This window comes from Apodemus sylvaticus, chromosome 17 (genome assembly GCF_947179515.1).
Source record: "Apodemus sylvaticus chromosome 17, mApoSyl1.1, whole genome shotgun sequence".
Lineage (NCBI taxonomy): Eukaryota > Metazoa > Chordata > Mammalia > Rodentia > Muridae > Apodemus > Apodemus sylvaticus.
Genome location: NC_067488.1, coordinates 34,499,041 through 34,520,073, shown reverse-complemented (window position 1 = coordinate 34,520,073; position 21,033 = coordinate 34,499,041). Strand labels below are relative to the sequence as shown.

Here is a 21,033-nt window from a genome sequence, read left to right as displayed (position 1 = left end):
AGCGCAAGGGTGGCACAAAGCTTGTGGAAGTGAGGAACCAATATCTGATTTGACTTAAGGTCCACTCCAGGAGATGGAACCCATACCCAACACTGCTTGAGTGACCAGGAACCTAAGACTAGATATCTCAGGCACCTAAGATAAAACGAAATAATACTTATCTAGAAAAGAAAACCAAATGTAGTGATAATGTGACTTCCAATGCTATCCTGCTATAGAAAGAGTGTAAGAGCCAGAGGTGGAAGATATAAAGAAAACAAGCCCCTCTAAATCAACTAAGCAGAGCTCAAATGAACTCAGAGACTCAAGCAGCAAGCATGGGGCCTGCATGCAACTGCACCAGGTCCTATGCCTACATGTTATCGCTTCCAGATTAGTGTTTTTATGGAACTGCTGAGTGTGGAAATGAGTGGGTCTCTGATTCTTTTGCCATGTCTTAGGCTCTTTTCCTTCTGTCCATTTGTTTTGTACAACTTTGACATTTTTTTAATTTTAAATTTTAAAATTTATTTTTTTAAATGAATGGACAGATAAGGAGGTGCCCAAGAATCTCAGCATTAGGGATATGGAGCCTGAGGAGGATGCCTCCTATGGCTAGGCAGGAACCCTAGTAGAGCGATAGGAATATCAACCCATTTACAACTTGCGAACCAACACTTATCCAGTCTACAAGAAATGCAGGGATTGTGGATGGAACACAGAATGAGGGAAGAGCCAACAAATAACTGGCCCAATTGAGACCTCCCATGGGCAAGTACCAATCTCTCATGATTAATGATACTCTGTTTTGCTTGCAAGACAGGAGTCTAGCATGGCTGTCCTCTGAGAGGCTGGGACGCACCAACTGACTCAGACAGATGTAGACACCCTCAGTCAAACAGAGGATGGAGGTTGGGGACTCTTATGGAAGAATAGAAGGAAAGATTTCAGCCCTAAGGGGGCAGGAACTCTACAGGAAGACCAAGAAACAACCAACCTGGACCCTTGGGGCTCTCAGACTGAACATACATGGACTGAGCATAGGCCTCCCCTTCCATATCTAACAGATGTGCAGCTTGGTCTTCATTTGACCCCTGAACAACAAGAGTAGGCACTATCCCAAAAGCGTGTATATGGGATCTGTTCTTCTAGCTGGGCTACCTTGTCTGGCCTCAGTGAGAGAGGAAGCACCTAGCCTCACAGAGACATGAAGTGCCTGGGTTGGGGGTACCCACAGGGGCCTCCATCTGCCCAGAGGAGAAGGGGATGGGGGGAGGATTATGGGAGGGAGCAGTGAACAGTAGATAAAGTGAATAAATAAAAAATAAACAAAAATGGATGGCTGGATAGATGGATTAAAAACCTAACCACTAGGGTAAAGCTAACAACGGAACTGTCACTTATACTTGCTTGGGGAAACTGAGAAAATCAGTTTTCTCCAACTGAGTGTGACACTGAATATAGCAACCCCTCCAGGACAGGAGTAGATGAACACCATATAATGGACTCCACAGTATGAGTGCGTGCGAGATCCTTCACACTTATATTTGTTTATAGTTGGTGAATTATTATTTTATTTTGTTTTCTTGGTTTGGTTTGAGGAGACATTGTTGTACTGGGTTTTTATTTGTGTTTGAGAAAGAAACTAACGTTGGGTGGGTAGGGAGGGGAAGAGGAGAATAATTTCTAGACTCATCTCCTACTGTCCAAGTCTGAAGGTTCTGGAGGAGTGTGTTTTATAAAATTTAAAAGGATAAAAAAGAATAAGAACCTAAGTAGGAACCTGAAAAGAAATGTAAATAAACTGGGAAAACTGAATTCACTTTTACTCAAGAAACAGTAGAAAAAAATTACAACTTGTATCTTCAAGCATTTTAATTGACTCATAGTTTTAACAGTGATTCAAATGAAAACTTGACAATTTAGAACTTCAGAAACTTGTCCTGATAAATGACCTCTAATTGATCAGCCATAAAAAAAAAAAAGATATAAAAACACCATTAAATGGACTCAGCGGGTTGTAGATATACATTTACGTGCACACGCACGCACACACACACATGCATGCACTCATTCCTGCACAAATACAAAATAATCATAATTAAAAAGAGTCCATGAATTTGACGAAAGATAGAAAAGGTTGGAGGGAAGAGAGGGGAGGAGAAATTATGCAAATATGGTATACATATATAAAATTTTTAAATTAATTTAATAACATTTTATGTACTTAATTTTTATATTGATATTTAAAAATAGTAAATTTGGATATAAATAGTATGTCCAAAATACAAGGTTTCCCACCAGGGGGCGATAAATAGTTAAATATAAGGTGATCTCATATTTGAATTATTCAACCACATTTTCTTATGATTAAAAACACTCATTTTAAAATGTCTCTTGGGAAATAAAATTTTAGTAGTGATGAGGTGGCCAGGAAGGTTTAAGTCATTACAATATTCTTCTGTCTAAAGCATCACATAGTGATAAATGGCCTGGATTGTAATGAGAAACTGTAGTCAGGCAAGTCACATTGGAGAAAACGACTGTTATGCCTCCTCTCAGCCTCCTTTCTCCAGTGATCCACAAGTCGTGTGCTTGCTTTCACTATGTGCACCTGTATGAGTCTGCCAATTCCTGGTTAAGGTTCTGCACACTCTGAAGTGGTTCAGAGAAAACACTGACTCTCCATTACTAACATAATAACTCTGAATCAGGTTACCAGTAATCCTCAAACTAATATCATTTATCAGCATCATTTTGACTTTAACTTTTAACTGTATACCTTTGGACATGAGTCAAAGTGCTCAGTACAACAGCAGTGCTCAGAACATAGCTCCTGTCCTGCCCTCTAATAAGAGAAAAGGAAAGGCGGGAAAAGGTTTGGAGTGGTGGTACACAGCTTTAATCCCAGCACTCAGGAAGAAGAGACAAGAGGATCTCTATGAGCTCATAGCCAGCCTGGTCTACACAGCAAGCTGTAGAGTGACTAGGATGACAGAAAGGCCCTGTTTCAAAAAAAGAAAAACAGGGTAAAAACGAGAAGATAAGGAGTAAGCACAAGTAGGTGAGCAGTAGGTAAGGAGTGAGGTTAGTAGTTTAAGTCCTCCAGGAGAGAACCTGGAGGGAAGTGAGGGCAGAGCTGAACACACTAGACTGAGAGCATAGCTTCCAAACGGACTGAAGAGGGGCGTGCCCAGTGTTCCGGAGACAGCAAGCAAGAGAAATGACAGGATAACAGAAACTCAAACAGGCAGGGAAGCCCATGGGTCATTCTGGAAGACAGTAAGGAGTCTGAATTTCAACCACTTTCATCTTGCAAATTCAGCTGAACATTGTATGTTCTAACAATGGAAGGCTGTTTCATGAGTATCTTTCATGCCTTTTGCTAATCACTGTGAACTACAGAAGCACAATATCCAGTGAATTCTTGTATAAATTACTTAAGGTAAGTTATGAGGTAAAACAGTACATACTCAGTTCGGATTTCTGGATCACTATGACAGGAGTGACACATGGCACTGAATCGAGATACAAAGAAGTCATAACGTCTATGATAGGACGGTGTATCTTCTTCAATATTTGCAAATTTGACAAACTAAAAAACAAAAATAACAATACAAACAAAATACGTCACCTTTTAAAAGTGAGTAAACACATCTACCCTCCTTATCTATTACACTAACAAGCAACATCCAAATAAGCAAATGGAACACATAAAACAACAAGTACTGCATATGTACAAAAGGAATTTTGTAATAATGATCTTTTAGAAAACCAATGATACAGCTTTCTAAATAAATAGAGTCTTGCAACCTGGCTGGTTTTCTAAAAGACATTTGCTTTTACACTTTTTTTTTTTGTAATTTTCAAATTTGCTATAATAAACACATCACTTTTAAAATACAATAAAAAGGTAGAAACAAAACAAAAATGGACACTAAGACCTTCCTTAAATGTGAGGGGCGAGTTGAAGAGGATTAAACCTTTATTCTTTTGTTATTTATTGATAGTTATAAATACAAAGATAATCTAAGTAACTGTCTATGGCAGACAGCTTCTACTGCCCATGCAGATATAAAAGCTGAATATAAAATGTGAGGACACTCCAGAGGAACTCTCCCAGTTCACAGAACTGATTCTGCAAACCAGAAGTTCTTTTGTGTTCATTTCTTAAATAGGGTGGAAGACAACAGAGAAAGACACATTTGTCTAGCTCTTTCCTCCACACACTTATGCATGGGTATGAGAACTCATACACATATGCATATACCTCCTCACATATATATACCTAACAAAATGATAATGATAATAATAATAATAATCAGAAGAAGAAGAAGAGGAAGAAGGAGGAGGAGGAAAAGGAGGAAGAGGAGGAGAAGAACAAAACTTTATTTTATTATTTGGGAAATAGACATGTTTAAGAGATACACTGAAGGTACTAACATGCAATCCTTTAGTTGCAGGCTTCTTCATCTGGAACACTACTAAAGTTGGTGGTCAGAAAAAGTTTTTGCTCCAGGACCTCCTCAGGAGCTGCAGGATGTTGAACAGTACTCTCGCCCTCTGGATTACACCTAGGCTTCAGGCTCCACTGTACCACAAACTAAAATGCCTGCAGACACTTGTCATACATGGCAGGACACACAGGCTGGAGGCATGTGCTTTACTGTAATACTTAATTTGGCTGACTGTTCCTTCTGGATATGATTCAACAATACTTAAAAAATTATTAAGGTTATGGATGAGGCTTGAATAATGGCAAGGATCAACCAATAAAAGCATAAAAGCAATCTATATTTTCCCTGATTCATAGGACATGAAACTATGGAGTACTTTTATAGCACAAACTATATAATCACAAGCTCTTGAGTAAGACCTAGGACTGAATCTCTCTACAGGTTCTAAAATGTTCATTTTGTCTCTTGACAAATTATTTAACTGTAATTCTTCACACATGAAACAGGAATATTATTTCCAATTGTGAACTAAATAATGTAATATATTTGAAAAGCCTCGTATACAACATGTTTATCTAAAGGAACAAAATATACTTGATCCAAAGTTGCACATTGTTGACATTTGTAACTATTAGCTACTACTATATTTAACAAGCTATGTCTTAGTTGTTGTCTGAGTCTGTGTATTTGTATACGCCCATATGTCTGCATGGAGGCCAGAGGAGCACATCTGTGTGGTGTTCTAGCATCTCGGCTTTGGTGTCTGCAGGCAGGATATCTTTCACTGAATCTGTAGCAAGGATGGTGGCCAACAAGCCAGAAGATTCTCCTGTCATAGGTCAATACAGTGGCTGGGATACAGGGACCCATGAGGCCGTTCCAGGCTTGTCATGTGGCCCTGAGGACTGGAACTTCAGGCCTCATGCTTGTGCAGTATAAAACCACTGGCCCATCTCTCCAGGCATGCTCACAGGGTTATTCTATTATAAGACACATATCCCTTTCGAATTCAAAGTGTTTCAGATTTCAGAATATTTATACAGAATGTGTGGGATATTTGTTTAACTTTGCCATGGAGCATCTTAAATCTGACAACCTATCACAGAGCTCAAAAGTTGTAAGTTTTAGAGCAATTCTGATTTCAGATTAGAAATGACTAAAGTGTATTTATACCATTTTGTGTTATTTTAAACATTTGTAAATCAATGTATATGTGGGTATAATATAGTATTTTCTATACGTTTTTATTTTTGAAGCTATGTACAACAAAAAAAGTAAATAAGAATAAGAAGTTCCTGGTACACTATCTTTTTAAAATTTAAACTGCTGATATAGTCTGTTAATTCTTTATAATTTTACATGTGAATTAGATATATTGTAATCATACTCATCCTCCTGTACTCCCCTACACCAACTTCCAACTTCATGCCTTTTTTTTTTCTAGCACAATGTCTGACACAAAGGAAAACCTAAGTAAATTTTGTCTATTATTGTAATACTGGGTCATGAACATAAAAAGGTAAATGTCACAAATTATAATAAAAAAATACAAATACCATGGATAAATACTGAACATAATAAATCAACATTCATCATATTTGATGCTATAAGGTACTCAGCACCTCTACAAAATTAAAAATCAGACTTTCAGCAAATAGATTCTAAAAGGTGACTAAGATAATACAACATTTAATTAATACATTCACTAAAGGTAGGGTAAAAGGGTTTTTTAATCTTTTGTCTGAATGACTCACTAAAATAATACAATAGCATTGCTGGCTACAAGTAATGAAACTTCTGGGAATGCACATTTACTAGATCCACATTATCCCCTGCTATTAAGCCAGCTCCCTAAAGTTCCTTCCTTATCTAATTGTAAAGGAAACAGGAGAAGCTTTAGGATCTCCCATGCCTAAACACAAGCCCATCATATCACCTAACTGCATCTGGAAATATCCACTATTTATCTCTGAGATAAAATCATGATAGAAGTTTTGAGTGAATTATAGAATTACACTTTGGAGCTTTTATAACAATCTACTATGATCGTATTAATAATGCTCTACTCTACCCTGGGAGCTTCACACACACACACACACACACACACAGGTCTCATCAGACTGGAACTACTGCTTTTATTTCACAGATGAGAAACTGAGACGAAGGTTATCTAACTTGCCTAAACTACAAGACTGTAAGTACACATGCAATGCAGACTCAGATCCACAGTCAGAGTCACAACCTACATTTCCCTATATCTGAAATTGCACATGTGTTCTGAATGAGAATGTCCCCCAAAGGCTCATATGTTTAAATGCGTAGTCCTGGGTTAGTAGAACTGTTTGAGAAAGACAAGATCAGGCAGTATAGTTTTTTTGTAGAGGGCATGGCCTTGTTGGAGGAAATATGTAACTTGTGTTGGGCTTTGAGGTTTCAAAAACCCAGGTCAGGCCAGTCTCACTCCTTGTCTGTGGATCAGGATGTAAAACTCTCTCAGAGCTACTGCTCCACGGCCACGCCTTTTGCTCCCTGCCATGATGATCATGAACTCACCCTCTAAAACTGTAAGCAAGCCCCAATTAAATGCTTTCCTCTATAAGATGCTTTAGTCATGCTATCTTTTCACATTTATAGAACACTAAGTAAGACAATGTCTAAACACCAATAAATCATGTGATTCTGGAAGATATAGTAAACTATGGGTAGGTATACAAAATAGTCACATAGGCTGAATAACTTAAAGCTTCCTCAGAAAGATTAAAACTATAATAAAACAAAAGCAGAAATGAAAAGTAAAAAAAAAAATCACTATTTTATTTTTATTATCATGGCATGTTATTTCTCATTTTTAATTTAAAAACTATGCTCAGGAGAGAAGGAAGGGAATTTAGTGAGAATCAACAACTCAGAAGCAGCCGAAGGAAAAAAACACAAATCCTGGTTTTATAGCCAAGAAGTAGGGAGCAAACAGTCTATCCAATAAGTAACCATGGAATATCTGAATGAATATATGCATAATATGACAAAGCTGAATCCCTAAGTCATATGTAATCATATACAAAACAGTTCAAAGTAGGGAACAGAACTGAACTATAAAAGTCTTAGAAGAAATCTTAGGGGTAATTCTTTGACCATGGATTAGGCAATGTTTCTTATAAGAAATACTAAAAACACATAAAAAGGGTGATAAAAAGATAAATCAGATTTAATCAAAGCAACTCATCAATAAAGTATAAAACAAAACACAGCACTAGAAAAAATACTGCAAGTCATATATCTGATAAAGGATTTATATCAAGAATAGGTAAAAAAAATTTAAAAGGCAACCTAACTTTAAAAATAAGGACTTGAATAGACATTTATTCAGAGACTGCCAGAAACCAAGAAGCTCTAAGAAAAACAAAACACCACCATGAGACACCACATTCTGATTTATCCATTCATCTAAGCATGCTGTCCATGGACATCATGATTCCTTCACTTTTTTTGGCTACAGTGAACACTGGTTTTTCAGTCTATGCATAGACCCAGGTCTTCCATGCAGGTGATAAATGCTAAACAGTATATTGTTGAGTCATATAATAACTGTGTAACTATTCACTACAAATCAGATATATCTCAATAATGTTCTTGCTTATAGAAAAACAGTTAAGTAAAACAGTAGTACGCAAGGTTTGCATAGCCAGTCAGATAAAAATCAAACTGACAGGATTAGACTCATTTAGACCCAGGTGTTCCATGATTGATTAATATCATAGATTCTATACAGACCAAGACACTGCAGAGAGAGTGCATTAATCACTGTCATCTGTACCGTGTGTCCAAAAGCCCTGACTGGGAAATGGCCTTTGTTCAAATAGAATCATTCTAAGAAGAGATTAACTCCAGATATGCTGATTAAAGTTAGTAAGAAAACAATTGCTTTGCTTACAGAATTTGTTCCAAGAACCTGAAGCTTTGGTTCCCCTGATTCCAAGAGCTTTGCGACCATGTGAAGGAAGCTTTCTACAAATGGCTTGATGCTTTGAGAATGGCAGGCCATAAGAAGCTGGTCCAGCGCCTCCATAGCGATTAGAACGTACCTACGTTTAAAAAGAAAAAAACAAAGTCACAGCATTTCCAGTGCTCTTAATTCTTCCATTTTTCATTTAAATAGGTTTACTTAGATGCACAGAAAAAAGAAAGGCCAAGTAGAATCTAGTTTAGAAATGTATCAAAGCTGGACTGCACTACTCTACTTCCTCTAGGAAACCTCAGAGCTGCTGATGCTACCTGTTTGTAATCTGTCTTGAACACCATGGACATGATTTTAACCATATTTATTTGTATATGCTTTTAATAGTACTACAACAATTTATCTCTGTTTCCAATATTATTTCCTTATATTTGTAAAAAAATATTTACTTATATATTTACTTACATATAAATATATAATTATTTTGAACAAATATATATATATATATATATATATATATATATTTAAAAATTAAATAGTGCCAGAAATAATAGAGAAATATAAGGGAATAAAATTCCCTTTTTAAATCAACAGATTTTAAATATTTTGTACAATAAAATTTAGATTCCATTTTAGTTGACATTCAATGATCAACTTTCAAACTGCCTGTACAAACCCATGAAAGAGGTGACAGAGCAGAGGCTCAACAAGCCAATGTGTCACTTGGAAAACAGGGTACTCTTAGAAATTAGGCTGATACACTGTCATAATACAAAGTCCTATCAGTGCAAACTGCAAAGCCGTAACTGTTCAGGCAGAGAAAGGCTAGGATGGGATTCCTTTATCAGCAGAGGCTGGGACAGACAGGGCAGTCCCAAATCAGGGCATGACATGGGGTCAGCACTTGAGCATCTGACAGGACTCATTCTCACTCTGCAGTGTCAAAAACTATCTGCTAACAGGATACTGATTTATCTTCAACTTAAACATCGAATTTTAAACACATTTTCAATTAGAAGTTAACACAACTAATAGATGCTAAAGGCAGAGGCAATGGCTACACCGTGAGTGCCTGCATCAGAAGCTGGGCCACAGGAAAAGCAAGCTGCCGCACTTACACGCTTTTCCTTGCACACTGCCCCAGGGCTTAACCTCTGTGGACTGGGTTTTTGATTTGTTCGTTTGTTTGTTTGTCTGACTATCTGGCACAAACATTTATGAGATGACTTCACTTAGAAAGAGTTTTAGGAGATCGTTCACAGCAATTCCTGTTCTTACCCGGAGCGGTGTCTGACAACATCCCTGCTCAGCCTTTCTGCCAGGTAGGCACCAATCCGATCGAGCTTCTCTGGTGCAGACACTGCATAAAATGTCAGTTTCTCCATATCAGCTTTAACAAGGCCATCCTGAAAATAATAACAAGCATATTCAAAGTGTTTCCTAATTTACATCTCATCTCGGAAGACTGTAAATTAATACACATTTTGCTGAAACTTTTGGGGTATAAGCTCTATGGTGATAATATTAAAATTTTTCCATGCTCAGAACTTTTAAAAAGCTTAAAAAAATCCCACTAAAGCAAATTACTTAAAGGACCATCACAAACAATGACTGTTCCTAGAATTTTCATTTATAGTGAAGTAGCTAACAGTATGTAAAGAATGAAATATGTTTTACTAAAAAAAAAAAAAACTTTCAAATAAAATTTGCTTCAATTTAAATGTTTCAACTGTTATATTACTTTGTACTTGAATATCTACAACAGTGAACATACATATAGCTTTCTCCTATCTCCAGAGCCGAGGACTGAACCCAAAGCTTGCCTTGTAAGAGGTCTTCCAAAGAACTAACTTCCATCCTCTACATAAAGCATTTTAAATGATACAGAACTTGCTACTATCATAAAAATCTATTGTAATTAATCAGTTAAAACATATTCAGAACTGTGTTTAATTAGTAGCAACAGCTCACCCCTGATATGGACTATTAAGCCTTTCTTCTTTCCCTATCTAAATGAAAAAGGACACCATGCATCTATCATTTCAGATTTGTACCTAGTATCTGAAAAAGGTAAGCAAGCAAAGGACATGTAACAATTAAAAGTGTAGAGTTCACTTGATGAGATGAGGGGACCCTTAGGGAGCTCAGCAGGGGCAGAGGGGAGGGGCACAAAGAGAAGGAGCAGTAGCTGGAGGTCAAGTTACTTTGGGGTCTTCAGGGAATATGTTGTCCACTAGACGCTTGTAGCGAGGACGCAGGGCAGAGCAGCAGCAGCACACTCCTGTTTAAAACAAATAAAAGGAAAAAAATATAAAGATTAATATTGTAAAATGATCCAGCAATTCATGTTTCTGAATACTCACTGTCCATTAATGATAAGTTTAACAGAGATATCGTCTATAATTATTACATCTTCAATCACACATAAATTTAGACATTGTTGTGGATAATTATATCATTCAGTATGACATAAAAATTAAGGACACGGCTTTAAGTTCAGAAACAGTTAACCTGAAAGATCAATTTCCCTTAGGAGTCAGAAGACAAAACCAGTTGCAACGAACTCTCATACAGTGAGTGGTACATACACATGCACAGAAACAAATCCTACTGTAGCATTTAAGCCACTAATTTAATGGCTCATCTGTCTTTCCTGGGACATGCTAACTTTACAGACAGGTCTTATCTTTCATCTCTAAACTCTGCTGGTGTAATATTGGGTGGATTCAGCAAATGTCAGTAAAGAAGCAGGTAGAGAATGAACAAATGAATGTCAGGAGAGATGCTATGCTCTCTCTTTCTGAGCTCTGCAGTATCTAGTGCTCAGGACCTCTGAACACAGTGCGGAGCTACAGTCTAGGACCTGTTCATTCAAGAAGTATGTACTGAGTACCTACTAAGTGACAAAGCAATAAAGAGTATTGAGCAAGCAAACAAATGAAAGGGTAAGTGTAAACTAGCAGCAAGAAAAGGCATGCAAATTCAAAAGGGACATTTGTTACTTTTTCTCTCTTCCTTAAAAACCAGCAGTTGGAGCCGGGCAGTGGTGGCGCACACCTGTAATCCCAGCACTTGGGAGGCAGAGGCAGGCGGATATCTGAGTTCGAGGCCAGCCTGGTCTACAGAGTGAGTCCAGGACAGCCAGGGCTACACAGAGAAACCCTGTCTCAAAAAACAAAACAAAACAAAACAAAACAAAACCAAAACAAAACAAACAAACAAACAAAAAAAACCCAGCAGTTGGAAAGACTGCATGAACACATACACCCTGCATCACATGTGTTAGGTAACTTCACTGCAGCACCCGCCTTCATCTTGTGCCTACCTCCAACCTTTATCTATGTGCCTCATCTACTTCACTGCAGCCAAAACAGTGGTCCTGCCATTCCAGTAAGTTTGGAACCTCTCCTGACGCCTCTGCCTAGAACATGGCCAACTACCTAACTCCTCATTTAAGTCACTGGCTGCCCTGACTCTCGTCTATGATTGCTGGATGTGTTTCCCATTGAGCACAGTAAATAACGTTCATAACATGCTTATTGGTCATCGTCAGCCACCTTCACCAAAGATAAGCTCTGAAGAAGGCAGAGACATTCTTTTTCTGACTCATAAGTCCCAGGGAACTGGAACAAGATACAAGAGCACTGGGATAGTCCTTGAATGGGCGTGTTACTGTTTCAACCAGGCCTCTGCTGCTGCAGGCTTCACTTCTGCCTGGGTCACATCTTACCTTTTCTATGGCTTCCTACATGCTTCCTGTCTCCCTCTGTGGCTCCAACACAGGAATGGTATTTGTAGCCCATTTTTAGCAATATTTTGCTTTCGGGAGTTCACTGATACTTGATTAAATTCATTAAAATGTTCTAGTATTTTATAGTGTTTATCAAACCTATAGCCTTTCTGTTAATAACCATTCTTTATACTTCACAAACAGCATATTCCAAAATAACTTAATTTCTCAATGGATATATTCTAGACTGTGAAAATATGTCAAGATCAGCTTTAAAACTAAACTGTAAATGAAACAAACACTGGAGAATCTGCAACAAATAAAAATTAATATATCTGTCCTACAGTCTTCCACAGAAACAAGATTAACAGATAGAAAAGGGTGGAATGACCAACAAGCGCAGGCTTCATCCTGGTCCTTATGTAGGTGGCTACATGGCTTGGGTAAGGCACTTCAGCTATATGGCAAAAACTTACCCTGCACACCAATAACTTAATAGGAATACTGGCCTTGAAACATTATAAAATGGTTGTTCCCCCAACTTATAAACTGAGTTGAGAAGTCTGTATCACTATGCATTTACATGGATTTAGTAACCAAGACAAGATAAGGAGAACACTTAAAATAGAAGAAAACTTGTTCTTGTATCAAGTAATACTAGGTAAGAAGCAATTTTCTGGAGATTCAAATTCTTTATGAAGTATGGGCTGTTTACCAATTTTCAACTAACTGTTTAGTATAGCACCCCACGACCACCTCCCAAAAAAATGAAAAAAAAAATGAGCCTAGGTTTATAAAAAAGTGAGACTGTTAAAGCAGTGATGAAACAAGAGTGCATCTGAAGAGACTCTGTCTCTCATCCTTCCCAATCAGAAACCATGGAGTATCTATCTCTCTGCATTCCTACCAAGCAAGGCTTGATTATCATTACTGGTTCATAAAGGCAAGCATTTTGGAGGTGGGGATGGAAAAGCTAGAGAGACAGACAGCACAGTAGTTAAGAGCACTGACTACTCTTGCAAAGGTCCCATGTTCCATTCCCAGCACCCACATAGTGGCTCAAAACCATCTGTAACTTCAGACTCAGGGGATCCAACATTCTATTGCAATTTCCATGGTTACCAGACATGCACACAGGGCACAGATACACATAATGACAAAAACTTAAATTTATTTAAAATAATGAAATAAACCAGGAGGTGATGGTGTAGGCTTTTAATCACAGGCAGAGCTCTATAAGTTTGAGAACAATCTAGTCTACAAAGAGAGTTCCAGGACTGATAGTACACATCTGTACACTATGTTTTGAAAAACCAAAAAGAAAAAAATACAAATTTTAAGGTTAAAAAGTTTTTTTTTTTAATTTTTTAATGGAGACATTTTTATTGAATATCGTCTTCATTTACATTGTCAATGGCAAAACCTTTCCCAATATCCCCCCTCCCCTAAGATCTCTAACCCCTCCCCCTCTTCCTTCCTCCTGTCTCCATGTATATGCCTCTACATCCAACACACTTCCTCCTCCCCCCACTCAGCTTCCCTTTGTTCAGGCCTCTGTTGAGTCTTTACCTGACCAAGGACCACTCCTCCCACTGATGCCCAACAAGGCCTTCCTCTGCCACATTTTTGGCTGGAACCATGTGTGCCCCTTGGTTGATGGTTCAGTCCCTGGGAGTCTTGGGGTGTCTGGGTGGCTGAAATCATTGCTCTTTCCATAGGGCTGTAAACCCCTTCAGCTCCTCTGGACCATCTTCCAGCTCCTCCATTGGGGACCCCATGCCCAGTCCAATAGTTGGTTGCTAGCATCTGCCTCTGTATTTGTAAGGCTCTGGCAGGGCCCCTCCAGAGACAACCATGGCATGCTCCTTAACAAATGGTGCTGGATCAACTGGAGATCTGTATGCAGAAAAATGCAAATCGACCTATTCTTATCTTCTTGTACAAAGCTCAAGTCCAAGTGGATCAAGGATCTACACATAAAACCAGATACACTGAAGCTTATAGAAGAGAAAGTGGGGACAAATCTTGAACACGTGGGCACAGGGGAAAAGTTCTTGAACAGAACACCAATGGCTTATGCTGTAAAAACAAGAATTGACAAATGGGACCTCATAAAACTGCCAAGCTTCTGTAAAGCAAAGGACATGGTCAATAGGACAAAATGGCAACCAACAAATGGGGAAAAGATCTTTACCAACTCTACATCTGATAGAGGACTAATATCCAATGTATACAAAGAACTCAAATACTCAAGTATTTGACTAGAGAGTCAAATAACCCTATAAAAAATGGGGTTATTTGACTAAAGAGTCAAATAACCCTATAAAAAATGGGGTGCAGAGCTAAATAGGGAATTCTAAACTGAGGAAACTCAAATGGCTCTAAAGCACCTAAAGAAATGTTCTGCATCCATAGTCATCAGGGAAATGTAAATCAAAACAACACTGAGATTCCACCTGACACCAGTCAGAATGGCTAAGATGAAAAACTCAGGGGACAGCAGTTGCTGGAGAGGATGTGGGGAAAAGGGGACACTTCTCCATTGTTGGTGGGATTGCAAGCTGATAAAACCACTCTGGAAATCAGTTTGGCAGATTCCTCAGAAAATTAGACATAGTACTACCAGCGAACCTAGCTATACCACTTCTAGGCCTATACCCAGAAGATGCTCCTACATGTAATAAGGACCCATGCTCCACTATGTTCATAGCTGCCTTATTTATAATAACCAGAAGCTGGAAAGAACCCAGATGTCCCTCAACAGAGGAGTGGATACAGAAACTATGGTATATATACACAATGGAGTACTATTCACCTATTAAAAACAATGAATTCATGAAATTCTTAGGCAAATGGATGAAACTAGAAAGTGTCATCCTGAGTGAGGCAACCCAATCACAAAAGAACACACATGGTATGCACTCACTAATAAGCAGATGTTAGCCCAAAAGCTCAAAATAAACAAGTTACAATTCACCCAGCTCAAGAAGGAGGACTTAAGTGAGGGTGCTTCGGTTCCTCTAAGAAAGGGAACAAAATAGTCACAGGAGCAATAAGGGAGACAATGTGTGGACTGAAGTAAAGGCCACCCAGAGACTTCCCTACCTGGGATTCATTCTATTAACAGTCAACAAACCCCTGACACTACTATGGATGACAAGAAGTGTATACTAAAAAAGTCTTTAGCAAAAGAAATCAGTAACTTGGCAATAGTAATGGTTGTATAAAAATTCAGTGTCTAAAATTAAAACTCCAGGCTCTTCCCAGCACAGCAGATATAAGAAAATATAAAAAGCATATTTTTTGAGGAAATCATAAATTGTCATAAAAACAGCAACCAATTTAGCAATACTACTTGGGCAGTGTATCTGATACTATTTAATGTTACCCATTATTCGAAAGGCTTTTCTAATAAGAAAAAAATCATATAATTCAAATACTAGAGTTAAGTTTTCAGATTAACATCAAAGATATTCAAATAATACATAGACCCCAAAATAAAGCAATCCTTTGATTACTGGGGAGGGGGGGTGCAGACAGCAAAATTACTACTTCATAGAGGCACGAATGAATCTTGGGGGTTGAGGTGGAAGAGCTGGAGAGCTGGCTCAGACAGCTAAAAAGCAAAACTTTTATTTCTGCCAGATAAATAAATTAAAGTCGAATGTATACCATGGCCCTGCCACAGTCACTGAGGTGCTGAGAAGATGATGAAGCCAACAGTCAGTGAGAAGACTGAGGTGCACACTCACTCAGCCAGCACCAATGGACGACCCAATACAGTGTCCTGGAAAGGACTGGCAGTGGAGCTACCCATGGCTCTTGGTGCCGTATGTCCCCTCACATTAGTATTGTCGGGGAGAAGATTCTCAGCAAGCTAACTTCACTTACAAGAGCACTTTCTGGTTGAGAGAACCTGAAAACAAAGCTGAAAGTTGCGAACACTGCAAACAACAGTCCTAGTCCTTCTCGGTAAGCCTTGACCTACTATGACAGCAGATGAGAAAAAGGGAAAAGTGCAAAAGACACAACAGCCAGCCAGATGGGTGACTTAGCTACCTACACTCAAGTCCTCTCCTTGTATAAAGATGACATGACCATAACTAGTACCAACAATAATGAAATACTTAATTAAATGTATTTATTAAGCTCTCAGTAAGGAAGCATTCAAGAACATGCTATTATTAGTGATAAAGTGAAAGCAGTTTCATAGTAAGAGTGAACCGGAGATGGAGAATCTTTTAGAAAATACTGGCAACGATGTGAAGCCTTTGTTATAAATACAATAAATATACCAATACACGTCATATAGAGTTCACAGCAGCTTCCATAATGAGTAAGAACAAGGAGGGGTAAGCGCTGTGTTCAGAATATGACCTGTACAGCACTGTACTTAGGACTTCCCAACATAATTCCTCTACCCAGTCTCAGTGGTAGTTATTACCTACAGCAAGAAAATGCTCCCAGCAGCTCCTCTTCTCCAAACTGCAAAGCTAGTAAGGGTGAAGGGCCCTGCAATCCCAGCCCAGACATGATGGCTTCAAACAGAAACTGCCACACTAATTCATGTACCAATTTCTTTCTACAAACCTTGCCGCAGTGACATGTATACCTCAAAGATAAGGAATGTGCTGCCATTTTAGGAAATAACACTTTTTCAGAAAAGTCTCAAGCAAACACTTTCCAATTAATTACATAAATGAAAACACACAAAAAAGCATAGGAAATTAAATAAAAAAATTCAATTTACTCAAGTTTCTGTAAAATTAGATTAAATACAATAATTAAAAAAGCGTATGGCAATAAAAATTACAGAAGCAACTATTCTAAAGATTTAGATAAGAGAATACTATATATATAAATATAAACACAGCAAACATGTAAGATAAGAATCACTTGACCTACTCAGGTAAAGACATGTGGATGACTCTCCTGGTGAAATAAACTCATAAGGTTTCTCCAGCTCAGCTGCAGGCACCTGGACATAGTCATAGTCCTTCATGTTGTGAGGCTGTTTTCTAGTCCACCTTCCTGCTTCATGATCCTGTGGCCTACTGGTGAGGAAGCATCTGGTTCGTTTTACTGCTAATTAATTAACAGAGAGCAGAGCACTGGGGCTTATCTAAGTTCTCGCTGACATTAAAGATAAAGCTATTCTGAACTTGATAATATCCTTATCAAATTCTGCTAAGACCAATTAGCTTTCAATAAGACCTTAAAACTTCTATGTAGCTACTTACTAGAGATCTCTTTCTGGAACTGAAGCAAGCAGGGAGCCTGCTTGTGCCCTTTTTCTTCGAGTCCTCCTTGCTGATCCTAGCTGCTAATCCCTTCCAACAAACTCACTCAAGCCTAGTCACGAATATTTGAACTTTTCCAGGGTTCTCTTTGGAAAAGCAAAGAGACTATGCATATAAACTAGCAACAAAACAAAACAAAAATGCTGAGTAAATGGAATCCAAAAAATATGAATTTTTAATTAATTCAATTTTGGCATATGCATAAGAGCAAGGACAGGTATATGGGAGGGCTTGGAAGAAAGGAGGGGAGAAATATGCAATTATATTACTTAAAACCAGAAATAATTTTTAGAAGCTATTATTTTTCTATACTGTATGTTTGGAAGGCTCAAGAGGAATAGGAAATGAAACCTACGCACACTAGAAATGGAAAATTATGTTCTGATGCAGAATCAGAAGGCTAAAGAGATGGCTGAGCAGTTAAATGTGCTTGTTGTTTGAAATACCAGAACCTACATATCAAACTGGTTATCCTGCATTTGCCTGTAACCACAGCTCTAATAGGAAAGCCTATCTTCCAGGCACCTGAGGAAACATAAGCCTCAGGTTCAAGGAGAGAGACCCTGCCTCAGAGGAATAGGCACAGAATGGTAGAGAGGACAGTAGATACCCTCTCTGTCCCCCATGAACATGCTTATACTCCCACACATCCACTTAAGGACACAGACACACAACAAATAAATAAAACAAATAAAATACAACCGCAGCAAAAACAAAGCAACATCTCAACCCTTAAACAAAACAAAACAAAAAACAGGGCCACACAATATATTCAGATTTAGGATCTGAGCCTAAGGACATGAACAGGAAAACACTAACTACACTACTCATCATACGTTCTAGTAAAACACTTGACCTTTTGTTGTTCTATTGTTAAATACTATCGAAGCCTTTTCAGTTCTTAGATGTAACATGGCTATTATATTTCTTACTGTTTTGGTGTGTGTTCATGTGTACATAAGGGTTAGATATTTGTGTGCCAGGTGTACCTTTATGACCATGCATGTGTGTGTTCATGTGTACATATTGGTCAGATGTCTGTGTGCCAGGTGTACCTTTATGACCATGCATGTGGAAGTCAGAGGACAACTTCAGTTGTTGATCCTCAGGTGCTGTCTACCTCTGTATCTTCTTTTTCTCTTCAGACAAGGTCTCTCACTGTCGTGGATGTCACCAAGGTGGCTAGAACCAACCCCTATGATCTTCCTGTCTTGGCGTCCCTAGCATTAAGATTACACATGTGCCACATCTCTTTTTTTCTTTTCTTTTGTTTTCACATTGATTCATGGGATCAAACTTAGGTCATCAGTACTGGTGAGGTGACTTAGCGGTAGCGTGTATACTGCTCCTCCAGAAGGCCTGGATTTGATTCCCCAAACCCACATTAGGCAGCTCACAAGTTCCATGGGATCCATGCCTCTAGTCTCCTTGAACACTTGCACTTATGTGTACATATTCCCACACACAAACATATACAAATTTAAAATAAAATAAATTATTTAAAAAGCAAAGCACTCAGTACTTTACTAACAGTCTTCTTGCAAGCCCTACAATGCATACTCTGCAGTGAGAAAGGCCATGATAACTCATCTGCCCACTAAACTGTTTCATCATGACACCTATGCTGCTGCACTCATTTACATGCATGTCTATCTTTACCAGCAGAACCTCAGTCCCTCAAGCTCTCACTGAACAGTACTGCATAGAACAGGCATTGACAAAAGTTATTCAGCAAATGAACAAGAACACAAAGTTAACTGATTTTTAAACTGTATTTAAAACCTGCTGTTACACGCTGTTAAAATCAAGTCAGTAATGATAAAGAAACCTACTCCCCACAAAGTATGATTTAAAAAAATCACGAGTCAATTATTTCTCTAGAAAACAAGTGACTCTGTCAGCTGAGTAATTGTTAACATCCCAGGTTGATAAAATTAATAAGGTGAAAAGGGACAAACTTCTTCCTTAAAAACATCACCACTTTAAGATCTCCAGCTCTGTGATACCAAAAACCTGTTTAGAAGAGACTGCTTAAGCTTAGTCATTAGCTTATTGTCAAAGTAAAATGTTTGCCTCATGCAATCAAAATCAGCAACCTTAGAGTCCTATTCCCCCATGCCCTTTTCTAGTACTCTCTTGTTCTGACTATATTCATATTATGACTCCACTTCAATACACATGTGTACATACATAAGGATAATACTAATTAAGAATAAGAATTTGGGGAAGAAAAAAGGTAACCACCTACTAGACACAGTGGTTAAAACTTATGCTTTAAAATGAGATATAAACATGTGAGGTCAAGAGATATGAGTGCCAAATGGACTACATAGTCATGACAGACACAGAAACTCAGAGCAGAGAGAAAATACTTATGGTTCAAGTGAAGCGAGGTCCCACTGAGTTCCCTGCACTTCACTGCAACATGAGGCCTGGTGAAGAATGAGCCAGACTGAGGTACAGGATCATGAGGCAGTGGAACAACTGCCCAGTAATACAGCAAGAGGAAATGCCGGAGTGGCCCAGGGAGAATCAAAATGCATGGCCTTAAATGAACAGTCCCAAAGAAAACATGAGAAGAACTGGGTGACTACACATGGGGTCATAGGAGAGGAAAAGCAACAAAGTATTACCTTCAGGAGTGTGTTCCCTTTAAAGGGATTTTAATCCATTAGAGGAGTATTTTATTACAAGTCTTTCCACATGTAATTATGCACCACCTCTCCTTTCTGTCTCGATTTCACCACTTGGTTTTTATTCCAAGACACATCAATCTTATAGGTGGAAAGGACAATAGATCAATGTATGAGCTAAAGCACCAGCTCTGGGCAGAAGATGGCCTCCAGGGCACTGGAATTCTTTGCTCTACAGTAAGAAAGCTTAAATAACATTCTGGCACACTTACTTCCTCAAACTGTTCTGAGACAGATGACATTTGCATATTTTTTAAAAAAAAAAGTTAGCTTTTCTTCTTTAGTCAGCCTGTTACTGATCTATATTCAACAACTTCCCCTCCATATTATTGCAATTTTAGTTTAAAAATAAAATTGGGTACTAAAGGAAGTCAGCATATGGATTTATGCTGCTACATTTAACTGTATTGTATAGTATACTAACTTAAGATTTTTAAAAATAATATCAGAGGTACTTAATGACAAGAACAACAACAACAACAAAAAAAACACTGAACAATCCTGAATTTGAGAAAATAACACAACAGATTTTATTTGAAAACTGTCAGAAACCATTATTTGGGAAAAATTAATAGGTGTATTAAAATCAGAAGAGAGAATTTCCTTCTCAATTTATCTGATGCTAGCTCTGTCTGCGAACAAATATGCAGGGATCCAGTGAATGACACAGAAACTGGAGCAGAGCTGTGGCCAGGACAGAAAAGCTGCCAGTCTCTGAAGCAGCCAGTGCATAGATTGTGGCTTACTCCTAATTCTGAACACATGTCCCCAGATCAACTTCATATATGCTTGGGTGGCAGTTACCACAAAGAGAGTAAACCACATGTGTCAAGAGGTAAGTAGGTGGTTAATTTTCTTATGTGCTATTTTTTAATTTGCAAGTTCAACATAACAAAGTTTTTTTAAACAAACATGTTTT

At 38.2% G+C, this 21,033-nt stretch overlaps 1 protein-coding gene across 1 annotated transcript in view; it reads right to left on the bottom strand.

The window, feature by feature from the left end:
* Positions 1 to 21,033, bottom strand: part of Efr3a (EFR3 homolog A) — an 85,894-nt gene that overhangs the window by 42,431 nt on the left and 22,430 nt on the right. Inside the window, exons 2-5 of the mRNA XM_052160438.1 lie at positions 10,596 to 10,672; positions 9,670 to 9,797; positions 8,368 to 8,518; positions 3,453 to 3,574 (exon numbers count right to left, since the gene is read on the bottom strand). Coding sequence (XP_052016398.1) covers positions 3,453 to 3,574; positions 8,368 to 8,518; positions 9,670 to 9,797; positions 10,596 to 10,672 — 478 coding nt within the window. The remainder of the gene's footprint in view (positions 1 to 3,452; positions 3,575 to 8,367; positions 8,519 to 9,669; positions 9,798 to 10,595; positions 10,673 to 21,033) is intronic.